General features: G+C 54.9%; 7 protein-coding genes across 7 annotated transcripts in view; 5 read left to right on the top strand and 2 right to left on the bottom strand.

The window, feature by feature from the left end:
- MONBRDRAFT_32723 (uncharacterized protein) overlaps positions 1 to 1,003 on the bottom strand; it is a gene marked incomplete at its 5' end in the record, with an annotated part of 2,164 nt that extends 1,161 nt beyond the window's left edge. Inside the window, 2 exons of the mRNA XM_001746336.1 lie at positions 30 to 221; positions 340 to 1,003. Of these exons, the coding sequence (XP_001746388.1) occupies positions 30 to 221; positions 340 to 1,003 (856 nt within the window). The remainder of the gene's footprint in view (positions 1 to 29; positions 222 to 339) is intronic.
- Positions 1,004 to 4,278: 3,275 nt separating this feature from the next.
- MONBRDRAFT_37373 (uncharacterized protein) lies at positions 4,279 to 6,423 on the top strand. The gene is made up of 4 exons (XM_001746462.1): positions 4,279 to 4,384; positions 4,508 to 4,720; positions 4,931 to 5,112; positions 5,238 to 6,423. Exons 1-4 carry the CDS (start codon positions 4,294 to 4,296, stop codon positions 6,249 to 6,251), a joined length of 1,500 nt encoding a protein of 499 aa, XP_001746514.1. The 5' UTR covers positions 4,279 to 4,293; the 3' UTR covers positions 6,252 to 6,423.
- Positions 6,424 to 6,826: 403 nt separating this feature from the next.
- MONBRDRAFT_26075 (uncharacterized protein) lies at positions 6,827 to 7,912 on the bottom strand (the record flags this gene model as incomplete). Its single annotated transcript, XM_001746335.1, has 1 exon — positions 6,827 to 7,912. One exon carries the CDS (start codon positions 7,910 to 7,912, stop codon positions 6,827 to 6,829), a length of 1,086 nt encoding a protein of 361 aa, XP_001746387.1.
- Positions 7,913 to 8,420: 508 nt separating this feature from the next.
- Positions 8,421 to 8,977, top strand: MONBRDRAFT_26074 (uncharacterized protein; the record flags this gene model as incomplete). The annotated part of the gene is made up of 2 exons (XM_001746461.1): positions 8,421 to 8,548; positions 8,692 to 8,977. 2 exons carry the CDS (start codon positions 8,421 to 8,423, stop codon positions 8,975 to 8,977), a joined length of 414 nt encoding a protein of 137 aa, XP_001746513.1.
- Positions 8,978 to 9,614: 637 nt separating this feature from the next.
- Positions 9,615 to 11,369, top strand: MONBRDRAFT_8844 (uncharacterized protein; the record flags this gene model as incomplete). Its single annotated transcript, XM_001746460.1, has 1 exon — positions 9,615 to 11,369. The coding sequence occupies one exon, from the start codon at positions 9,615 to 9,617 to the stop codon at positions 11,367 to 11,369; it is 1,755 nt and encodes a 584-aa protein (XP_001746512.1).
- A 1,349-nt stretch (positions 11,370 to 12,718) lies between these two features.
- MONBRDRAFT_8843 (uncharacterized protein) lies at positions 12,719 to 13,945 on the top strand (the record flags this gene model as incomplete). The annotated part of the gene is made up of 5 exons (XM_001746459.1): positions 12,719 to 12,988; positions 13,078 to 13,167; positions 13,425 to 13,511; positions 13,679 to 13,741; positions 13,829 to 13,945. The coding sequence occupies 5 exons, from the start codon at positions 12,719 to 12,721 to the stop codon at positions 13,943 to 13,945; spliced, it is 627 nt and encodes a 208-aa protein (XP_001746511.1).
- Positions 13,946 to 14,206: 261 nt separating this feature from the next.
- MONBRDRAFT_8842 (uncharacterized protein) lies at positions 14,207 to 17,402 on the top strand (the record flags this gene model as incomplete). Its single annotated transcript, XM_001746458.1, has 6 exons — positions 14,207 to 14,266; positions 14,370 to 14,651; positions 15,069 to 15,404; positions 15,993 to 16,119; positions 16,222 to 16,907; positions 16,989 to 17,402. Coding segments are annotated over 6 exons (1,905 nt in total), but the record flags the coding sequence as incomplete, so codon positions are not given.
- Positions 17,403 to 17,834: the final 432 nt, after the last annotated feature.

Genomic DNA, 17,834 nt, shown 5'->3' with positions numbered 1-17,834 from the left:
GGGGGGGGGGGNGGGGGGCATGTGCGCACCATCGCGGAGACGCAGTTGAGTGCTACGGTCGACCGCTTGCGGGGGCTGGCGCGCTAGTCGCTCAAAGTGGGGGATAACGGATTTGGTCAGGTGCGTCTTGCGACAAGCGTTGCACAGGCTAAACTTGGTTGTGCTGTTGAGGGCATAACGGTCCTCTAGTTCTTTGCTCTTCCAGCAACCAAAGCAAAACCCTATGGATAGCAGGTCAGAACGCGGCCGAGGAAGAAGCGGCCGATCGCAGGTGAGATGCCAAACCAAACAGTAGTCTGGTATCCAAACTGAGACCAGGAGAGAAGCAAGCAGACGCACCACGTGAGGTGGGGGCGCGTCGCATCTTGCTGCGAGGGCGCGAGTTGCTTGAATCAAGGGTCGGGGAGGACGTCGCGCGGCCGGCAGTTGGGAGGGAAGCAGGTGATTGATTCGCAGGAACCGAGGTGGCTTCTGCAGCAGTCATTTGTGACAAGAGGGACGTGGCGCGATGCTGAGACGGCGTGGGAGTACTGGAGGTATCTGAGCTGGCTTTGCTATTGGCTTTGGGCCGCTTGCTGGAGGCACGAGGCACATCCTCCTGATCGTCTGATTCATCCTGGTCGTTGTTTTGGCTGTTGGGGGAGCGCTTGGGCCGCTGCAGGCCAAGCAGAGTTTCCGCGGCGCCCATGTCGCGCGAGTGATCCAAGTTGGCGCTCTTGGTTTGGGCTTGGGCAAGACTGCGTTTGGTGGGTTGTTGGGTGGGGTGTTGTGCGGGACGAGCACTGGCCGGTGCAGCCGGGGATTGCAGGGCTGGATCAGCCGGGGTGGCTTCTTGCTTGATGGAAGCGACGGGCTGTGGCTGAAGTTGCGAGGGGGGGCGCTGGTTATTCAGGGCGTTGGCCATACTGGCATATACGGCCAGGTTCATGGCTGCGGGTGAGGCGCCGGTGGGAGCCGTGCCCGGCAAGATGGAAAATCCTTGGTTGGGCATGAAACGAGGCATCATGCACGACATGAGCGCCTGGTTGATGATGGGTGAGCCGCATTCGTGAGCACCAACGTCACCGCAACGCTGAAACAAGCAGCCTAAGATGGGCACCGAGCGAGACGGGCAATACGGGCAACGTGAGTCGAAGTAGGGACAAGGGGGCAGGGGGTGCCGAGCCCCGTTTTGGTACACGGGGCACTCGGAGGAGCTGGGCAGCATTCAAGGCCAGGAGATGACATGTTGGCCGAACCAAAGCAAGTGCGGACGGAAAGGAGTTGGCGATCCAGGGTGCAGTTTGGGGCGGGTGCGTGTTGTTGCATGGCGGGGTTGAAGAGGGCGGCGACGTAAAATTGTAAACAATTGGGACAAATCAGAGTCGGGCGGCCTTCCTTGGCCATGGACTTTGCGCATTGGGTTTCGTCCACCTGCAAAGCGCAGGCGGAGCAAGCTGATGCAAGGCCGAGGCAGAAGCGCAGCCACCAGGATGAGAGAGATGAGAGAGAGAGAGAGAGTTCGAAAGCAAGAAGAGGGCTCTGCGGGGCTGGAGAGCGTCAGCAGAACCAAAAGACGAGCGAGGCGGGAGGGAAAGAAGGGACACTGGGCCTCGGGACGTACTGGCTTTGGACGACATGCTTGCCGGCGTGTGACGGAAGGGTCAGGTCACAAGCGCATGGGCCATGTGATGGTCCGCACCACGACGAGGAAGCGGTTGCGGAGAAGAGGCAGCAGGTACAGGAGATACAGAGGGGGTGTGCGTGGAGGCGAGGGGCGAGGAAAATGGCTGGAATTGGCCACGAGCACCACAAGCCCAACACAAGCACAACGGTCCACTAGTTGGTTCCCCGCAGAGGAAGACGACGAACCAACTGGGCAAAGGCGAAACGGAGTTGCAAGTCAATCAGAGCCATTTGAGAGCTCCCTCCGCTTCCAGCCTTGCCGTCTCCTGTCCGAGTTGGGAACAGCGGAAGGAAATTGAATCCGAGCACGAGGTGTGTGCGTGTGAGAGAGAGAGAGAGAGGGAGAGAGAGAGATGTGTGCGTGTGTGTGGGCAGCGGCGGCGGCGATGTTTTGGGGATTAGAGTGTGTGTGGAAGTGTCGTATGTGTATGTGTGTGTATGTGTGTGTGAGTGTGAGGGAGAGAGGGTGTGTTGTGTGTGTGTGAGCGCAACAGTAATACACACACGCGCGCGCACGCAGAGAGAGAGGAAAAAGATAGATAAAAAAAAAATGATGCGGCACGGGGCAACGTGTTCCGCACACAGGCACACACACGGAGGAAGAGAGAGAGAGGTGGTGGTGGGAGGGGGGGTGTGGACGATTGGAAATTCGGATATGTGGAGGCTCGTGCCGCGTGGCGGGGCGGGCGAGGGCAGCGCGGGAGGGGGGATGAGCAGAAGAGGGGGGGAGGGTTGCAAAGAGGTCGGGGTGGAGAGGCGGGGGTAGATTGCCGATTTTTCTCAGGGGTTGGGGAGGCGGTCAGAGGTGGAGCGTTGGCGCCGTTTGTGGTTTAGAGAATCGGGTGGTCGACGGCAGAGTGGGAGTAGCAGGGGTGCGTTTGCTGCTTTTTTTGTTTTTTCTTGTCGCGGTCGTCGATGAGCGACTCTCTGTAGAGTGGTTGTCGGGGGTGGCTATCTCTGTTTTGCTTGGGGTTTTGCGTTTGCGTCATGTAGCCATGCGACACCATCTCTCAGTAGCATCACCTCTCTCGAAGCCTCTCTAAAATTCTCATTGCAGTTGCAAGGGTAGCGAATATGGGATGAGATGGGTGAAAGTATGGTTCTCATCTATCCCACACCAAGTCCTGTTGGGCTCTGAGGGTCTCGCCATGTGTTTGGAATGTGGGTGATCGTTTGCGAGTGACTCTGCGACCTGAGTGAGAAGTGTTTCCCTGCCTGCTAGACAATGAAATGCAGCCGAATCACTGGTGAGCTGAGGCATGAGCCTTGACGTCTTCCACGCACATTCTCGGTCAAACACACAAATGAGGCCCTCCTCACTCCTCTAAACCTCGAAATCTCTCTCTAAATCTCTAAATTTCTGTCTGTGACCCATTCCTGACTTGAGAGTGGTCAAGTTTCCGACATCGATGCACACACCAGCCCACTCGCAGTTGACGTGGTTCGTCATGCCTTGACTATGGGCCACAAACACCGCCACGCGACAACAACCAGAATCAACAGCATACTTTGCGAGTCCAGAGGTTGTGGGGGTAGCTGATGTGGTAACGATCCGTCTCTACCAGCATCAATGCCCACATGCACCCATCGTTTGATGGGGGTCGCGTGCCGCCAGTTCTGGGCATCCTTAACTCGTGGATGACGTGATAAGTGGGTGTAAACCCTCAAATTCGTCCTAAATATCGTTGACTGTGGGCACCACTTCGAGCCGGATCGTACCCACACCACAACACGTGCCCTTCACATGTAAAGCTCGGCTCGAATTGTCCGGCCTCTTACCATTGTTCATTCAATTATGGAAAACTCATCTAATTCCTCACCACGTCATACTTGCGAAGGAGGAGTTCTCTCTTGTCCTTTGTTCTCTGTGCTATGCTCTGATCCCTCTTCTCTATGCTCTGCACTGCTCTCTCTGCTCTCTATGCTCTCGATGCTCTTCTCGATGCTCTGCTCTCTCTGCGCGCTCTCTGCTCTCTGCTCTCTCTGCGCGCTCTCTGCTCTCTGCTCTCTCTGCGCGCTCTCTGCTCTCTCTGCTCTGCTCTCTCTATGCTCTGTTCTCTCTGCTCTGCTCTCTCTCCTCTGCTCTCTATGCTCTGCTGCTTTCTGCTGTGTTGTTGCCAACACAAAACGACGATCCCAAGCATCCCCAAAGTGTTTCCCAAGCAAGTCCCAACACGCTCCCATAAGCACATGGTCTCTTTCCTCCAAAACACACAAAACAAATCCTCAAACACACACCCTATGCGCCTCTGAACGGCGGCACTCAAAAGACATCATCTCTCTGATTCGCTTGAAAACTACACACACTTTATCATTTTTTATTACTCGGTACGTTTGCTCCTCTCGTACCCTCCTCTCTCTCTCTCTCTCTCTCTGTCGTGGTGCGCACGCCTTTCGCCCGCACCCGCGCCGGTCACTGGCTGCCACTCGCCCTCGCCCGTGGGCCCCCCCCAACCAACCAACCAACCAACCAGAGGCCCACCAGCGCCCGGCTTTTGCGTGCGCTGGTGTTCCATGGTTGTCTCCTTGTTTTTGGGTTGCCTGGCCTAAAAACGCGTGAATGCATCTCATGATCCTCTCTCTGTTCGAATGCTCGCCCCATTGACAGGACGGTCGTCATCAATCATCATGATGGCCCCCTTTGCGATGCTCGTGGCGCTCGCGGCCTTGGTCGCCGTCCATGCCGCCCCCGCTGCCGATGAGGTCACTAGCCTCCCTGGTCAGTCTTAGTCATGCAGCTTGCCTCTTCGCCCCGTCGATCCCTGTTCGAGGAACGTGATGTCTCGGGCTGATCCCGACGCACACCATCCGTGCTGTGTTGCTCGAATCGTCATCCATCTAGGCTGGGACAAGGCCCTGCCCTCCAAGCACTACAGCGGTCACATCCCCGTCGGCAAGGAAAACAACCCCACTGGTTACCTCCACTACTGGTCAGATCACCCTCCCACCCAGATGGCATCCCCGATACCCCACCCCGCTAATACCTGGCGTGCCAACAGGTTCATCGAGTCGGAGAACGACCCCAGCAACGATCCCGTCGTCCTCTGGCTCAACGGTACGATAGCAGCGTTTACATGCCAGCCACCTAGCCCCTTGTGCCCACCCCCTTTGTTCCCCTTGGCATCCAGTTTCCTGGCGTTGCCATTCTCGCTGTAGTTTCTGCTGTTTTGTTTTGTTTTGTTTTGTTTCGTTGTGTTTTCTCCAGGCAAGCATCACCCCGCTCACCATGTGCCTGGTTACACCCGCATCTACGTCGCTTGCTTAGGTGGCCCCGGCTCCAGCAGCCTCATCGGTCTGCTCACGGAGAACGGCCAGTTCAACACCAACGATGACAGCATCAACGGCTCAAACATCAACCTCATCTACAACCCCTACTCCTGGTCCCAGGTCGCCAACGTCCTCTACCTCGAGCAGCCCAAGGGCGTCGGCTTTAGCTACTGCGCCGAGGTACGCTCTTCGATGCAAAGACACCCCAAGCCCCAATTCCCACTTTCACTTCCGCTTGCATGGCCAGCGGATCCCGACTTACACTCATACACTCGTTTGGATTGGATGCCTTCACTCGCGTGTAGGGCGTGTCCTGCGTCAACACCGACGAGAGCGTCGGTGAGGAGGGTGCCGACTTCCTCGAGCGCTGGTTCGAAAGCTTCAGCGAGTTCAAGAGCAACGACTTTTACATCACCGGCGAGAGCTACGCCGGCATTTACATCCCCGAAATCATGAAGGAGATCGATGCCCGTGGTTCCATCCCCAACTTCAAGGGTGCAGCCATTGGTGATGGTTGCTGGGGCAACGAAGTCGGCACCTGCGGTTTTGGTGCTGAAGTCGACCGCATCAACGTCGAGTTTTACTACGGCCATGGCATGTTCCCCCAAACCATGTACGCCGAGATCCAAGAGGCCTGCAACCACTTCAACGGCACCGAGAACATCAAGTGCGAGGCCATCCTTGCCAAGATGAACCAGGACATTGGCAACTTTGACATCTACAACATCTACGACACTTGCGGCAACGATCAGGTGACCCTGGACCACGCCGAGATTCGCCGCCGCATTGGCCAGGCCCGCGTCGTCAACACCTCGGGCAGCCAGGTCTACTCTATCCACCCCCAGCTCTCCGAGTTTCAGGGTGCCCTCAACGACTACACCTGCGGTGCCCAAAAGGTCATGGACCTCTGGCTCGCCCAGGACGACGTGCAAAAGGCCCTTCATGTCTCCAAGCAAGGCCAACAGAGCTACCGCCGTACCGCTGCTGACCTGCGCGACCTCTACAAGACGCTCGCCCAGAAGTACCGCATGCTCATCTACTCGGGCAATGTTGATGCCTGTGTGCCCTACTGGGGCTCAGAGGAGTGGACCCGCCAGCTCGGCTTCCCTGTCAAGGAGGCCTGGCGCCCCTGGACCTCGGGCAGCCGTGACGAGCCCAATGCTGGCAACGTCCTCGCCGGTTACGTGACCGTGTACGACTCAAACAGCACCGATTTCACTTTCCTCACCGTTGCGGGTGCCGGTCATCTCGTGCCCCAGCACAAGCCCGTTCAGGCTCTTCACATGCTCACCAGCTTCCTCCACAACAAGTCCTATTAAGCAATGTCCTTCTTTGCTTGCAGCCTTGTTCAAGCGGGTTTTGTGACTGTTGGTTTTTGATGGCTTTTTTTTTTTTTTGCTCGCCTCAAAGTTGTTGTTTCTGACGAGGAGATTTGAAGGTGGTCAAGCCGAAAGGAGACTAGGACTGCATAACCAATTGATCTGAACCCCCTGCGCGCCCTGCTCTTCTCTTTTCTGCGCTGAGCGTGGATTTTGTGGCCAGCTTTTTCCCCCCAACGTGAAGAACAAGATGATGACAAAGGGCTGCCGCCAAAGCAAAAATGTCCAGCTAGCAATCAACTCGTGCGCACTAACCCAATATTCTCTTGTTCTCCTTCACCTATCACTGGCGGAGAGGTCGGGCCACCCGCCTCCCCCTTCTTAATCGAAACATTTTCTGGCCAAACTATCTCAGGATACAGCAGAAATGCTTGCCCCGCACACAAACGCAAACACAAATACAGGCACATCACACCACACCACACCACACCACACAAATACTCAACATGTGGCTCTTGGTCGCCACACATCATCATGCTATGGTCAACAGGACAAACGGACTAAAGGCTGGCGTGTCACAAATCATGGGAGGTAGAACGGGGCCCGGACCCTTTGCGAAAGGAGCGCAACACCTTTTCGTCGTCAATGCGCATCACGCCCTCGACGTGGGCACTCGTCGTCGTGCTCGTATTGCGGCGTGCCTTGGCACGGCGGCGTGGTGGGACCGGAGGCCCTGTCTCTGATTCCGAGTCTGAATCGACAACTCGAGCAGATGCCGGGACCCAGCGCGGTTGCAAGCGCAAGTCCCAGCCCGAGTCCCAATCGGCATCGTCGAGGTCAGTGCGCGAGCGCATTAGAGCATGGTTGCGATTCTCATGGCGAAAAGAAGCACCATTGCTTGAGACTGGCTTCGCGCCGGGGGTGGGCAGGGTTGACAAGGTCCCGGATCCAGTACCTGGTGGTGTTGGTGTGGGCTTGCTGGGAGTGGGCAGCTCATAAATGGTGCCTTGGCGCAAGGTGGTTGGAGCTGGCCGATTGTGAACAAAAATGCGACCTCCCATTTTTTCAAAGCGCACGGCCTGATAATACAGTGGTCCAGCCGGCAGCCGCGCCGTGTCAACCTCTAGCCGACCGTTGCCGTGAACAACATGCGTCCCTTCGGCCATGTTGTGACCTTGATCGGCACCAACGGGCGAGTGGGTAATCTGCAGCGCATACTCGCCCGGAACGTTGTGAAGCTGAAAGTAGTAGCGTTTGTTCATCTCCAAATGCAGATCTGGTCCCAAAACGTAGGGCCCGCCAGGTGCCCGAATGCGAAAGCCCAAGTCGTGGCCCTGCTTCAGCTCGGGGTGTGAGAAATGAGCTGTCTTCTTGGTGCTGATGTCGACGTGGAACGTATAAAGCTCATGGCGGGCGCGCCATCTCCATACCAGAAGAACCACAATCAAAACCAAGGCCAAACCGAACAGAACGCCCAAGGCGATGGTCGCATCGCGGTAATCCTGTGCGCGTTCGGCATCCTTGGATTCAGTCTGCGAAGCGTTGACTCCTGCATCTCGACGCTGGTGACGGGGGCGCAGGAATGAGTGTGGATCCAAAGCGACCCAGAGAAGAATCAGGCGGGATGAAGCAGTGATGAGGCATGTGACGACAGCCAACATACCAGATTCAGCGGCCCAGCTGGTGCTGCATTGCAGCTGATCATCCAAGCCAACACGAGGGCTGCAGAGCAAAACCAGCGGCGCATCGTGCCCTTGACGGCAAAAACGACGCTGACTGAGAGAAGCTACCAGCGAGGGCCACCACTGAAGAAGTATAAGGCACCGTCCAAATTGGAATGCTGTGCAATGCCGCGTCACGGGATCTTCATGCAAAGCATCAGGAGCGTGCCAGCCGAGTAAAATGGTGTTTCGTCTGCACGGAGGACTGCTCTCGCGGCTGAACAATAAAAAGACTTGGAAAAAATTTGCGAGAAGGTTTGCATGTATCGTGATCCGAAGTGAGCCTGTTTGACTGTCTGTCTCTTTACCCCCTTCGCCTGAGCCCACGCCTGCCGTTGGCCTGCGTCGTCAAGACCACCAGACTCTGAACCAGGAGGAGAAGTCCCACGAGGCAAGGCAAGGCCGACGCCCTGTGAAAAATTGAAAAAGTCATAAAACGCACGAGCTGATGTTGAGTGTGTGTGTGTGTGTGTGTGTGTGTGTGTGTGTGTGTGTGTGTGTGTGTGTGTGTGTGTGTGTGTGTGTGTGTGTGTGTGTGTGTGTGTGTGTGTGTGTGTGCGTGTTGCTAGAACAATTGTGCGTTCATTGGCGGCGCTCGTCCATAGTGACCGTGTGAAAACGGTCTCTAAATTGAGACCATGCCTCGGTAGCTGGGTAGCTGGGAGATCATCATCGCTGCCTTGAATTGCTTGGACGCTACGTGCGACACTCTCGCAGAGGGTCCTTGGGCTAGATCTCTGCCTCTTTGGGCCCTTCGTGACACACCAAATGCACGAGAGGGAGCAGAAAACAACACCATCCGTGTATCAATTAGACGCGCCCAAGACTCTATACCGCCTGGACAACCACCATGCACACACGGTCATTCACCGAGTCGCACACACCAAGTCGCATCCACCCGAGCCGCATACCCCAAGTCGCATCAACCCGGGTCGCTGCCAGTTGGTGACCCTCATTCTCAATTATGGAGGAAAAACAGCAGCTTCTGCTGCTGCTGTTGTGTGAAACTTTTTTTCAAAATAAATTAACATTAAGTTGGAAGATTTACCCTTTTGGGGTAAATCCACCCATCGCTTGTGTTAACAACACAACAAAAAAAAAAAAAAAAAAAAAAAGCAAAGGAGCGTGTAACGGCGGGTGTGGCACGGCGGCGGCAACGCAAGACAATCAGCACAAGCAATACTGCCAGCAGAACCACGGCGCCGGCAGCTGCGCCAGCAATCACGCCCGTGCTGCCACCAGAAGCAGAGGATGAGGCTCTCACGGTGTTTCTGGGGAACAAAATGGTGATCCTTATGAATGGTATCACATAGAGTCTCAAGGGAAAAAAAAAGTAACGGTCATTTTTTTTTTCTTTTTTTGTGAGCAGTCGGATGGCTCGCCCAACGCCCCTCTTGGCTCACGTGAGCACCCCACGACGCATGTTGTACCCCCAGCACCTTGCGTCATTACTTGGGAGTGATGGGCGTCACCGAATTACTGGTTTGGTGGCCGTTGGCCAGGCCGAGCGACGCGTGCGGGGCGATGTGGTGCCAGTCACCCTGCTCTCCATGCCGACGTTGACGGCGAGCTATATGCTCGCAAGCTACGTGTTGAAGCCCTGCCTGCCCCTCAAATCACTTTGAACAAGGCTGAAGCATACATGGCCGCCCGGATCTCAGGGCCAGAGCCAAATGTGGGTCCAACACTAGCAAGCGACGTCACAGCTATGCTCGGCCAAGGTGATCGACTTTCAAGTACGGCAGATTTAACGGCGTCCATACCAGCCGAGCTACAGGGCGTTGAAGATGATGTTGTTGAGCCCGACATTGGCATTCCCACCGACGCATGTCTTTCAGCATGTTCACCGCCTGCAAGCGCCCCACCATCGACCAGCCCATCGATTTTTGGAGAGTGGGGCAGTGCTACCGTGGATGTGGCTACTGATCGTGCGTGCTTCACGCCGCGAGCGGCGCAACTAGACAGCCTGCTTCAACCGGGTGATCCGATGACCTTTTTCATGCATTTTCTCCCTCCACGTATCCTTGAAAACGTCGTTCGAGGCAGTGTGGATATCCATCTTACACAGGAGGAGCTGCTCGCATTCATCGGCCTGCAGATAATGGCTTCAAACCATGTTTTCCCGGTGGAGGAGCTCTTTGAGCCATACGACGACGAGTTTGATCGTCGGCCGCTCTTCACTCAAGTGATGTCGCTGCGTCGATTCCGAGAGATCGCCGGAGGGCTACGTCTCAATGAACCAAACTTGTGCAGCAACGACCCGTGCTATCAAATCCGTGGAATGGTTGACGCTTTCAATGAGCATATGGGAGCTCGCGCCGTGTTTACCCCCTCCTGCACTGTCTGCCTTGACAAATCCACAGTGACACACCACAATGATCGCGTACCCGGTTACACGTACGCTGGGCGCAAGCCTGACCCTGTTGGCAACGACTATCACGCCATGTATGATGTTCATTCACGCGTTCTTTATCATATGGAGCTGGTGGAGGGCGCTGCGCGCACAGCGCATTTGCCTCTGCGCTACGCTGAGCATGGCAAAGTGTCGGCATTGATTTTACGGATGACCGAGTCCAGCTGGGGCAAAGGGCGCGTCGTCGTGATGGACAGCGAATTCTGCACTCTCCCTGCTCTCGTGCTTCTCAAAAAAAGAGGCACTTTTGCCGTCACGGTTGCAAAGAAAGGACGGTCTTGGCCAAAGTACGTGCCTGGCGACGTTGTTCAGACGGACATGGCTGGCAGGCCAGTGGGCGAGCTGCATGGGCGCAGCGGGCAACTTGATGGCGAACGCATCTGCTTGTTCTCCATAAATCATCAGAAGTACGTCTTGACGCTGCTCTCCACCTATGGATCATCTGTTCAAATGGGGCCCGAGCGCAAGGTGCGGTTGGCGGATGGCACCTTGATTGGATATCGCCGCAACGAGCCTATCGAAGATTATTATCAAGGGCGCCACGCTGTGGATGAGCACCAACGCCTGCGCCAGAGCCACAAGCACGATCTTGAGCGAGCGTGGGGCAACAAATCTTGGGATGTCAGGCAGCTGACGTTCATTGTCTCAGTGGTACTGGTTAACGCACTCCTCTGGTACAAGTACCGGTGCAAGCCCGAGACGCCCAACAGCACGATGACGATGCCTGAGTTTCGAACACGGGTTGCCGATGGACTGTTAACAGGCTACCTGAAACACAAAGCAAGGCAAACAAAGCCACACAAGCTTGTCAGCCTACCCGCGTTTCAAGGATCAACGCCCGGAAAACGAGTCAAGAAGAAATATCAAGCAGTGCGGTGTCGCGGTGATCGATGCCGCAAAATGGTCAGGCGACACTGCAAATGCTCCGCGACGTTGTTTCTTTGCGATGACTGCTTTGTTGACCACCTCCAGGCTGCCATATAAGTTGTACCAAGCTGTATATTGGAAACCTTGGCAGTGTTTTGGGCTGTCGAACGAATAAAGAATTGAATGGTCAAGGTTGCTTTGAAGTTGCCATCCTTGAGTTTCTCCAACGCGCCTTCAAATCATCTCCCTTCTGGGGGCACGCTGCTCGACAAAATGAGAAAGCTCTTTGAAATCACCAGCTTGGTAACAAACACCCTTTGAGTTGCTTGACACGTTAGAGACCGCATGAGTAGTTTGAGGAGGTCGGTCGCGGCGCGCATGAGTCGTGTTGGGCAAACGGGCGAACGGGCAAACAGGCAAACAAGCAAGCACTTGATGAGCGGGCATATGAATCAGTGTATGACTTGATGTGCACAAGAGTTTGAGCTTCTGCTTCACATTGGCGTGATGTGGACCCCGCAACGTTCTACCTCTGTCTCTGCCTCTTTCCTTACCCTCGGCCCACACTCCCTCTCGCATGATATCGCGGGCCGCCCAATTTCAACCCTAGCCAGCCCCAACCTCATCACTACATTGTTTCGTCGTATTGGGGACCATGTTCCCCTGAACCGGGCATTGGCCATCGTTTGGCTAGCACAGGTCCTCGTTCATGTTGATTCCCATCACCGATTACGACTACTACCCCCCCCCGACCACTTTGCCCTCATCAGTCTGACGGAGCACGGTGAGCCACCTACCTACCTACCAATCAAGGCAGCCGTCCTGTCACACTCCAAAGAAAGACATCAACCCAATGCATCAAGGTTAAACAGAAGAAAAAGTACTACATGTAAAGCCGTTTCTATCCCCTTACAAAGCGTTTTGCCTTTACTTTTGGAATTTGCGGTAAGGTTCTTCGCGTTTGGTCCGGTTTCTTGAATTTTTTTTTTTTTCTTTTTCTGCTTGTAACACACACACACACACACACACACACACACACACACACACACACACACACACACACAGAGGCATTTTAGCACGAATTTTGCTTGGTGGTGGTGGAGCTGGATCCTCGCCCCTCGTTTGGGCTCTGTCTTCCCTGCCCCTCACGGTCTTTCTCACGGGCTTGTCCTGGCCTTGTTACGGCCTGTCTACTTCAGTTTGCTCCCAGGTTGCTGCGGGCTGTTCCTCTGCAGCAGAGACTACTCCTCGCTGTATCATTGCTGCCCCTCCCATTTGGTGCTGTTTTTTGGCGCTGAGTTCGACGCCTGAACTGGCGCTGAAAGCTGCGACTGCTTGCACCAGCACATGCGCAACCATCCTGATGCTGGGCACGCATTGACTTCTCTGTCAAGAGCAATAGGTGCTCTTGATGCTCTTCCTCATCAAGCCACGGGCAAGGCACGGGCATTCCTGACCTGAGCACCATGGAAGCCACTCATGACCTGGCTCGCCAGGACAGCCTGAATGAGTCCAGTTTGAACCAGGCCCTGGCCACGCGTTTCGCCCGTGACCTCATTTACACCTATGTTGGGGACATTCTTCTCGCTGTCAATCCCTATGCTGACTTGCCGCTCTACGACAACATTCATTCCCTGCGCTATACCAAAGTCTCTTCCAAGGCCGAACACCCGCCCCACCTCTTTGCCATTGCCGACGCCGCTTTTACACAGATGATGCGCACCCGTCAGCCCCAGGTGACCCCGCTGTGCCCAAACACCCTTCATGCCAATGCACCAAGTCATTCTGCAGTCTGCTGACTCTCTGTGCCTCCTCCATCACCTAGGTCGCTGTCATCTCTGGCGAATCGGGCGCCGGCAAAACGTTCAGCACCCGCCTCTTTATCCGCCAGGTCAGCCCAAGCACCCCAGGCCGTGTTTGGTCACCCCCATAGCTCCAGCATTGCGTCATACCATCCCTCTCCTGCTCAAAGCAAAACCCGTTGATGTCCGCGCTCAACTGCACAGGTTCTTGACGTGAGCGCCCGAGGCTTTCAAGCTCCTCAGGCCCCGTCCAGTGCTGATCGTGCCCGCCACCCACTGGAAACGCGCATCATGATGGTACGCGTGTTGCCTCACTCGTTGCTCTTGTACAGACAACATGTACGCCCTCACGGCCGCAATGACAAGGTAGACCAATCCTGTTCTCGAAGCCTTTGGCAATGCGCAAACCGTGATGAACAGCAACAGCTCGCGCTTTGGCAAATTTATCGAACTACAGGTTGGCCTTTATCCTCGCCCCAATTCGCCCTTTTTGCAAACAAGTTCTCTCGAGCCAACACACACACCCGGTGAATAAAGCAAATCATAGCACGAACAGAACGTGCCATCACTCTTTGCGATGCCTTCACCACGTCATGATTTCTCCTCTCTCTGCCTCACTCGTAGTTTACGACACAAGGCCGTGTAGTGGGAGCGAGGCTGGCTCACTATCTGCTGGAAAAGGCGCGGGTACGTCAGACCTAAACTCAACCCTTGCAGGCGTGCGCGTGAACCCCGGGCCCGGGCTGATTGCGTGACTTGGTCCACTTCACCCAGGTGGTGTCCCAAGGCGAGGGCGAACGCAACTTTCACATCTTTGAAATGCTCATCGAGGGCTGTGATGACGAAGAACGTCGACGCACGGGTCTTCACCTTTCCGACGAATGGCAGTAGGTTGCTCGTCCAGGCTTGAGGCGTGTCGCGGCTTCATATGCCCCCCTCTAGTCTCAGTTGTTGTCAGTTTTGCCACAAGCCTGATCAACACTCCTTCAACGCCTCTTGCACTGTTCTTGAAACAGCTATGTCTATGAGCGCCGCTACGCAACTGCAGAGCAAACCGCTGAATGGGAAAACGTGCAAGATGCCCTCAACCATCTTGGGTTTTCCAGTCAAGAGCTGCGCGTTCTGACATCAATTCTTGCCGCCATTCTACAGCTTGGCAATCTGGAATTTGACGATGACAACTCGGGTGAGGCTGCCATCTGCAATGTAGAGGTGAGTACGCCGGCCCGAGCAGCCCGATTATTGTCATTATTAAAAAAAGCATCTCACTAAACGCTGCCTCAATCCCATTCTTGGTTTCTCTGTGCCTGTGCAGTTCCTCGAAGCTGCGGCTGATAATCTAGGCGTAACCGCCGAGAGCTTGGGCGATGGCTTCTTGACAGAAGTCAAAATTGTCATGAAAGAAAAGTTTCGGAAACGAGTTAGCGCAGATCGCGCTGCAATAGCTCGAGACGCCGTTGGCAAGGCGCTCTACGACAGACTCTTCACATACATTGTAGCAAAGATTGATAGCGGACTACGACCTGCTGACCCTTTGCCTGAGCACGAGCAGTGTTGCATCGGGATTCTCGGTGCGTCAGCGGCTGCATCTCCACAGGTAGTTTGATGAGGGTTGATTTCTTTTCGTGTTGCTCAATGGGTTGCCCTTTTGCAGACATTTTTGGTTTTGAAAATTTTCGTCACAATGGGTCGGTAATCGGCACACTCGCGAAGCGCGATTCTCGCAAGCCCCACCATCTTCAAGAGGCCCGCTTTTCTCTCCCTCACCGCTCCCACCTCTCACTGTCGCCCTTGACCTCTTTGTGCGAAAAAAAAAAACAGATTTGATCAGCTGTGCATTAACTTGGCCAACGAGCAGCTGCATTATTACTTTAACCAGCACATCTTTCAGGAAGAGATGCAGGCCTGCCTTGACGAAGGTGTTCAAGGCTCTGAGGTCGGCCACTTGCCTAGAACCCCCAGAGTGTGCGCAAATGCCATACAGTCACTCACGTATCTTACTTTGGTGGTGCAGGTCTTAGGATTCACCGACAATCAAGCCATTCTAGACTTGTTTTTCGAAACGAGCGGCATTTTCCCGACCCTGCGCGAATATACCGCCTTGGCGACGGGACGCGATGAGGCCTTTCTCCAAGATTTGGCACAAAGACAGCAAGACAATGCGCGTTTTGCAAGGACAAAGTTTGCCGATGTTTTCCGCGTGCAGCACTATGCTGGCACCATTGACTACCATGTCACAGGCATGATTGAAAAGAATCGTGACCCTCTACCCAGCGAGTTGCAGGCTGTGCTTCAGAAAACAAGCAATGCCCTCATTGAGCTGATATTCCAGCCCAACATTGAAGAGATGGTACGGTCGTTCACGCCCCTCTGCATAGCGTCTCCACTGGTACTCACGACCATTCTGATGTCATTTTTTGCAGCTGGCCGTCACAGCTGGACGTGCTTCTCGAAAAACCGAAGGATCACTTGCCAGCATCTTACTTCCACGAAGTCGACGTCCCACACGCACCCAAAACATGTCTTTCAAGGCATCGATGCGCCAGCAGTACGCTTCACATACATACGCACGCTCTCCCTAATGATTGCCTCCGCTTTTCTTGACTTGAATGGTCTGGATAGCTGGTGCCTTAGTTCTCTCTTCTTACTCCGCACACCGAACACCCCTAGGGCTTATCGTCGCGCGTCGCGGCGTAGCTCACAGCGCGATGATTGGACCTACGAGACAGCTTTGGAGAATGCCCAACGAAAGCGTGGCCTCAAGGCCATGAAGCAGGCCAATCGTCGTCGTCAGCAAAACGTTGGTGACTTGTCCTTGCACTGCTGTCCTGGTCCCTTTCCTCGCCCTATGTAGCCGCCTTGTAAAAGCATCAAACTTGTCTGCCTCAATGCACATGTGCCCTAGCCTCAATCGCTATCTTGAATCTGTGTGTTGCAGGCGTCATCCTCGGTCGGTGAGCAGTTTACCAGCTCACTGGCGGCCCTGATGTTCAAAATGAATACCTGTTTGCCGCACTTTGTGCGGTGTATCAAGCCCAACGGTGCTCAAAAGCCCAAGTGCTACGGTACCTAGTCTTGGCTGCATGCAATCATGGGCGTCTAGTAAATTTGTCTGAACCTCAACCCCTGCCGCTGTCTGGACCCGTTGGGTGCCGTTTATCGTGTAGAGGATCAAGTGGTCGTCGAACAGCTCCGATACACGGGCATGCTAGAGACCATCCGGATCCGCCGTGAGGGCTTTGCCCATCGTTTGACCTTTGAAGATGTTGTACAAGCTTATCGCGGTGTCTGCTTTGATTTCACGACTCGCCTTCCCCCCACCCGAGACAATGCCGCCAAGATTATGGCGGCCTGCCAAGCCAAGCAGGCAGGCCTCAACACCCAACAGGCTATGGCTGACACCCTCAACACCTTGGATGGCTGGATTGTGGCCAAGAACAAAGTCTTCCTCAAATACTGGCATGTGGACGTCCTAGACTCCCTCATGATGCCTTTCGGTGCGGCGGCCACGGCCATCCAAGCTTGGTATCGTGGGTGTCTCTCACGCAGGCGCTACGCTGCTGATCTTCGACGTTACCGTGACCAACTGGCCTTGGCCAAAACTTTTATGAGCGATGCATCGCACACTGCCAAAGAAGTGTTTGGTATGCTGTCGACCCTGTTGCAGGAGGAAGAACGGCGTGGGCTTGCCGGACTTGGTCTGCTGCAGAGCATGCCGCCCAAGGAAGAGAAAAAGGCATTAAAACAGCTGCACACTGAAATCAGCAAGCCGCTTGACAAGCGCCGCTTTGCCAAGAGTGTGTCCCGCGACATACGCGCATCTCAAAAATGGTGGCTCAAGTTTGAGCAGCGGGTCAGTGCACGCCTCGTTATGTTGTGCGTGTTACTTGCGTCGTCATGCTTATCTTTGCTTCTTGCGCACGTGACGTCATAGAGGGATGAGCACCTGGATACGGATGGCAATGTATACCCGTGGTTTCACGGCCTTCTTTCAAGACGTGAGGCCGAGGATTTGCTCTATGATTCACCCGTGGGCACGTTTTTGTTGCGCGTATCCGACCGCTCCTTCAACTATGCTCTTTCCATCAAGCACGACAAGGCCTTTTTCCGCCATTACCGCGTCACACACGCCGCTTCGGGGGGCTACTGTGTGGACGGAGCTGCTTCAGATTTCCCTACACTCGCAGAACTGGTGGATTTCTTCCGCCATGAAAACCTATCCGTGGCTGGTGACCGACTTGTCGAGCCGCTTGATCTCATTCATGATCTCCACTTGGGCATTGGCGACCAGAATGGGCAGTTGCATAGCGTGCGTACCGATTCACTGCCGTGCCGAGCCATTGCATAGCCGACTGTCATCTTTCTTACCCCGTTTGATCCTCTGCTCTTTCAACCCGACATGCAGACGGGCCCAAGTAAACTGCCACGGCACTTGCTCGAGCCTCAACTGCATCCTGGGCAATCTGCTGCGTCAGGGATGATGCAAGTGTCAGCATATTGTCAGGAGAGCCATGCCTGGTATGTGCTACATCCAAATTGGCACGAGGTAGTAGAGGAAAGCCAGAGCTGAGTCGACCGATGTAATTTCAACCCCACTCTGTATCTTAGGCTGCGTCTTGAAAGCCTGTCGCGAAGCGAGGCCGAGGCGGAACTTCGGGCTCGCGGTATGGCAAATGGCCGGTTCTTGTTTCGAGCCCGCTCCTTGCAACCGCATGCGGTCTCGTTTGTCATTTCCTACACGTATGAACGCAAGTTCTATCACCATCTGCTTGCTCGAGAG

Source organism: Monosiga brevicollis, genomic scaffold, assembly GCF_000002865.3.
Source record: "Monosiga brevicollis MX1 MONBRscaffold_12 genomic scaffold, whole genome shotgun sequence".
Lineage (NCBI taxonomy): Eukaryota > Choanoflagellata > Craspedida > Salpingoecidae > Monosiga > Monosiga brevicollis.
Note: the sequence above shows the minus strand (reverse complement) of the source record. Positions and strands in the feature narration are given on the sequence as shown.

What these genes read in the sequence shown, in the direction of transcription:
- MONBRDRAFT_37373 (XM_001746462.1), top strand. Translation starts at nt 4,294, where the DNA reads ATGATGGCCCCCTTTGCGATGCTCGTGGCGCTCGCGGCCTTGGTCGCC. An exon ending in TGAGGTCACTAGCCTCCCTG is followed by an intron (nt 4,385 to 4,507) that starts GTCAGTCTTAGT and finishes TCATCCATCTAG; the next exon opens with GCTGGGACAAGGCCCTGCCC. An exon ending in CGTCGTCCTCTGGCTCAACG is followed by an intron (nt 4,721 to 4,930) that starts GTACGATAGCAG and finishes TCGCTTGCTTAG; the next exon opens with GTGGCCCCGGCTCCAGCAGC.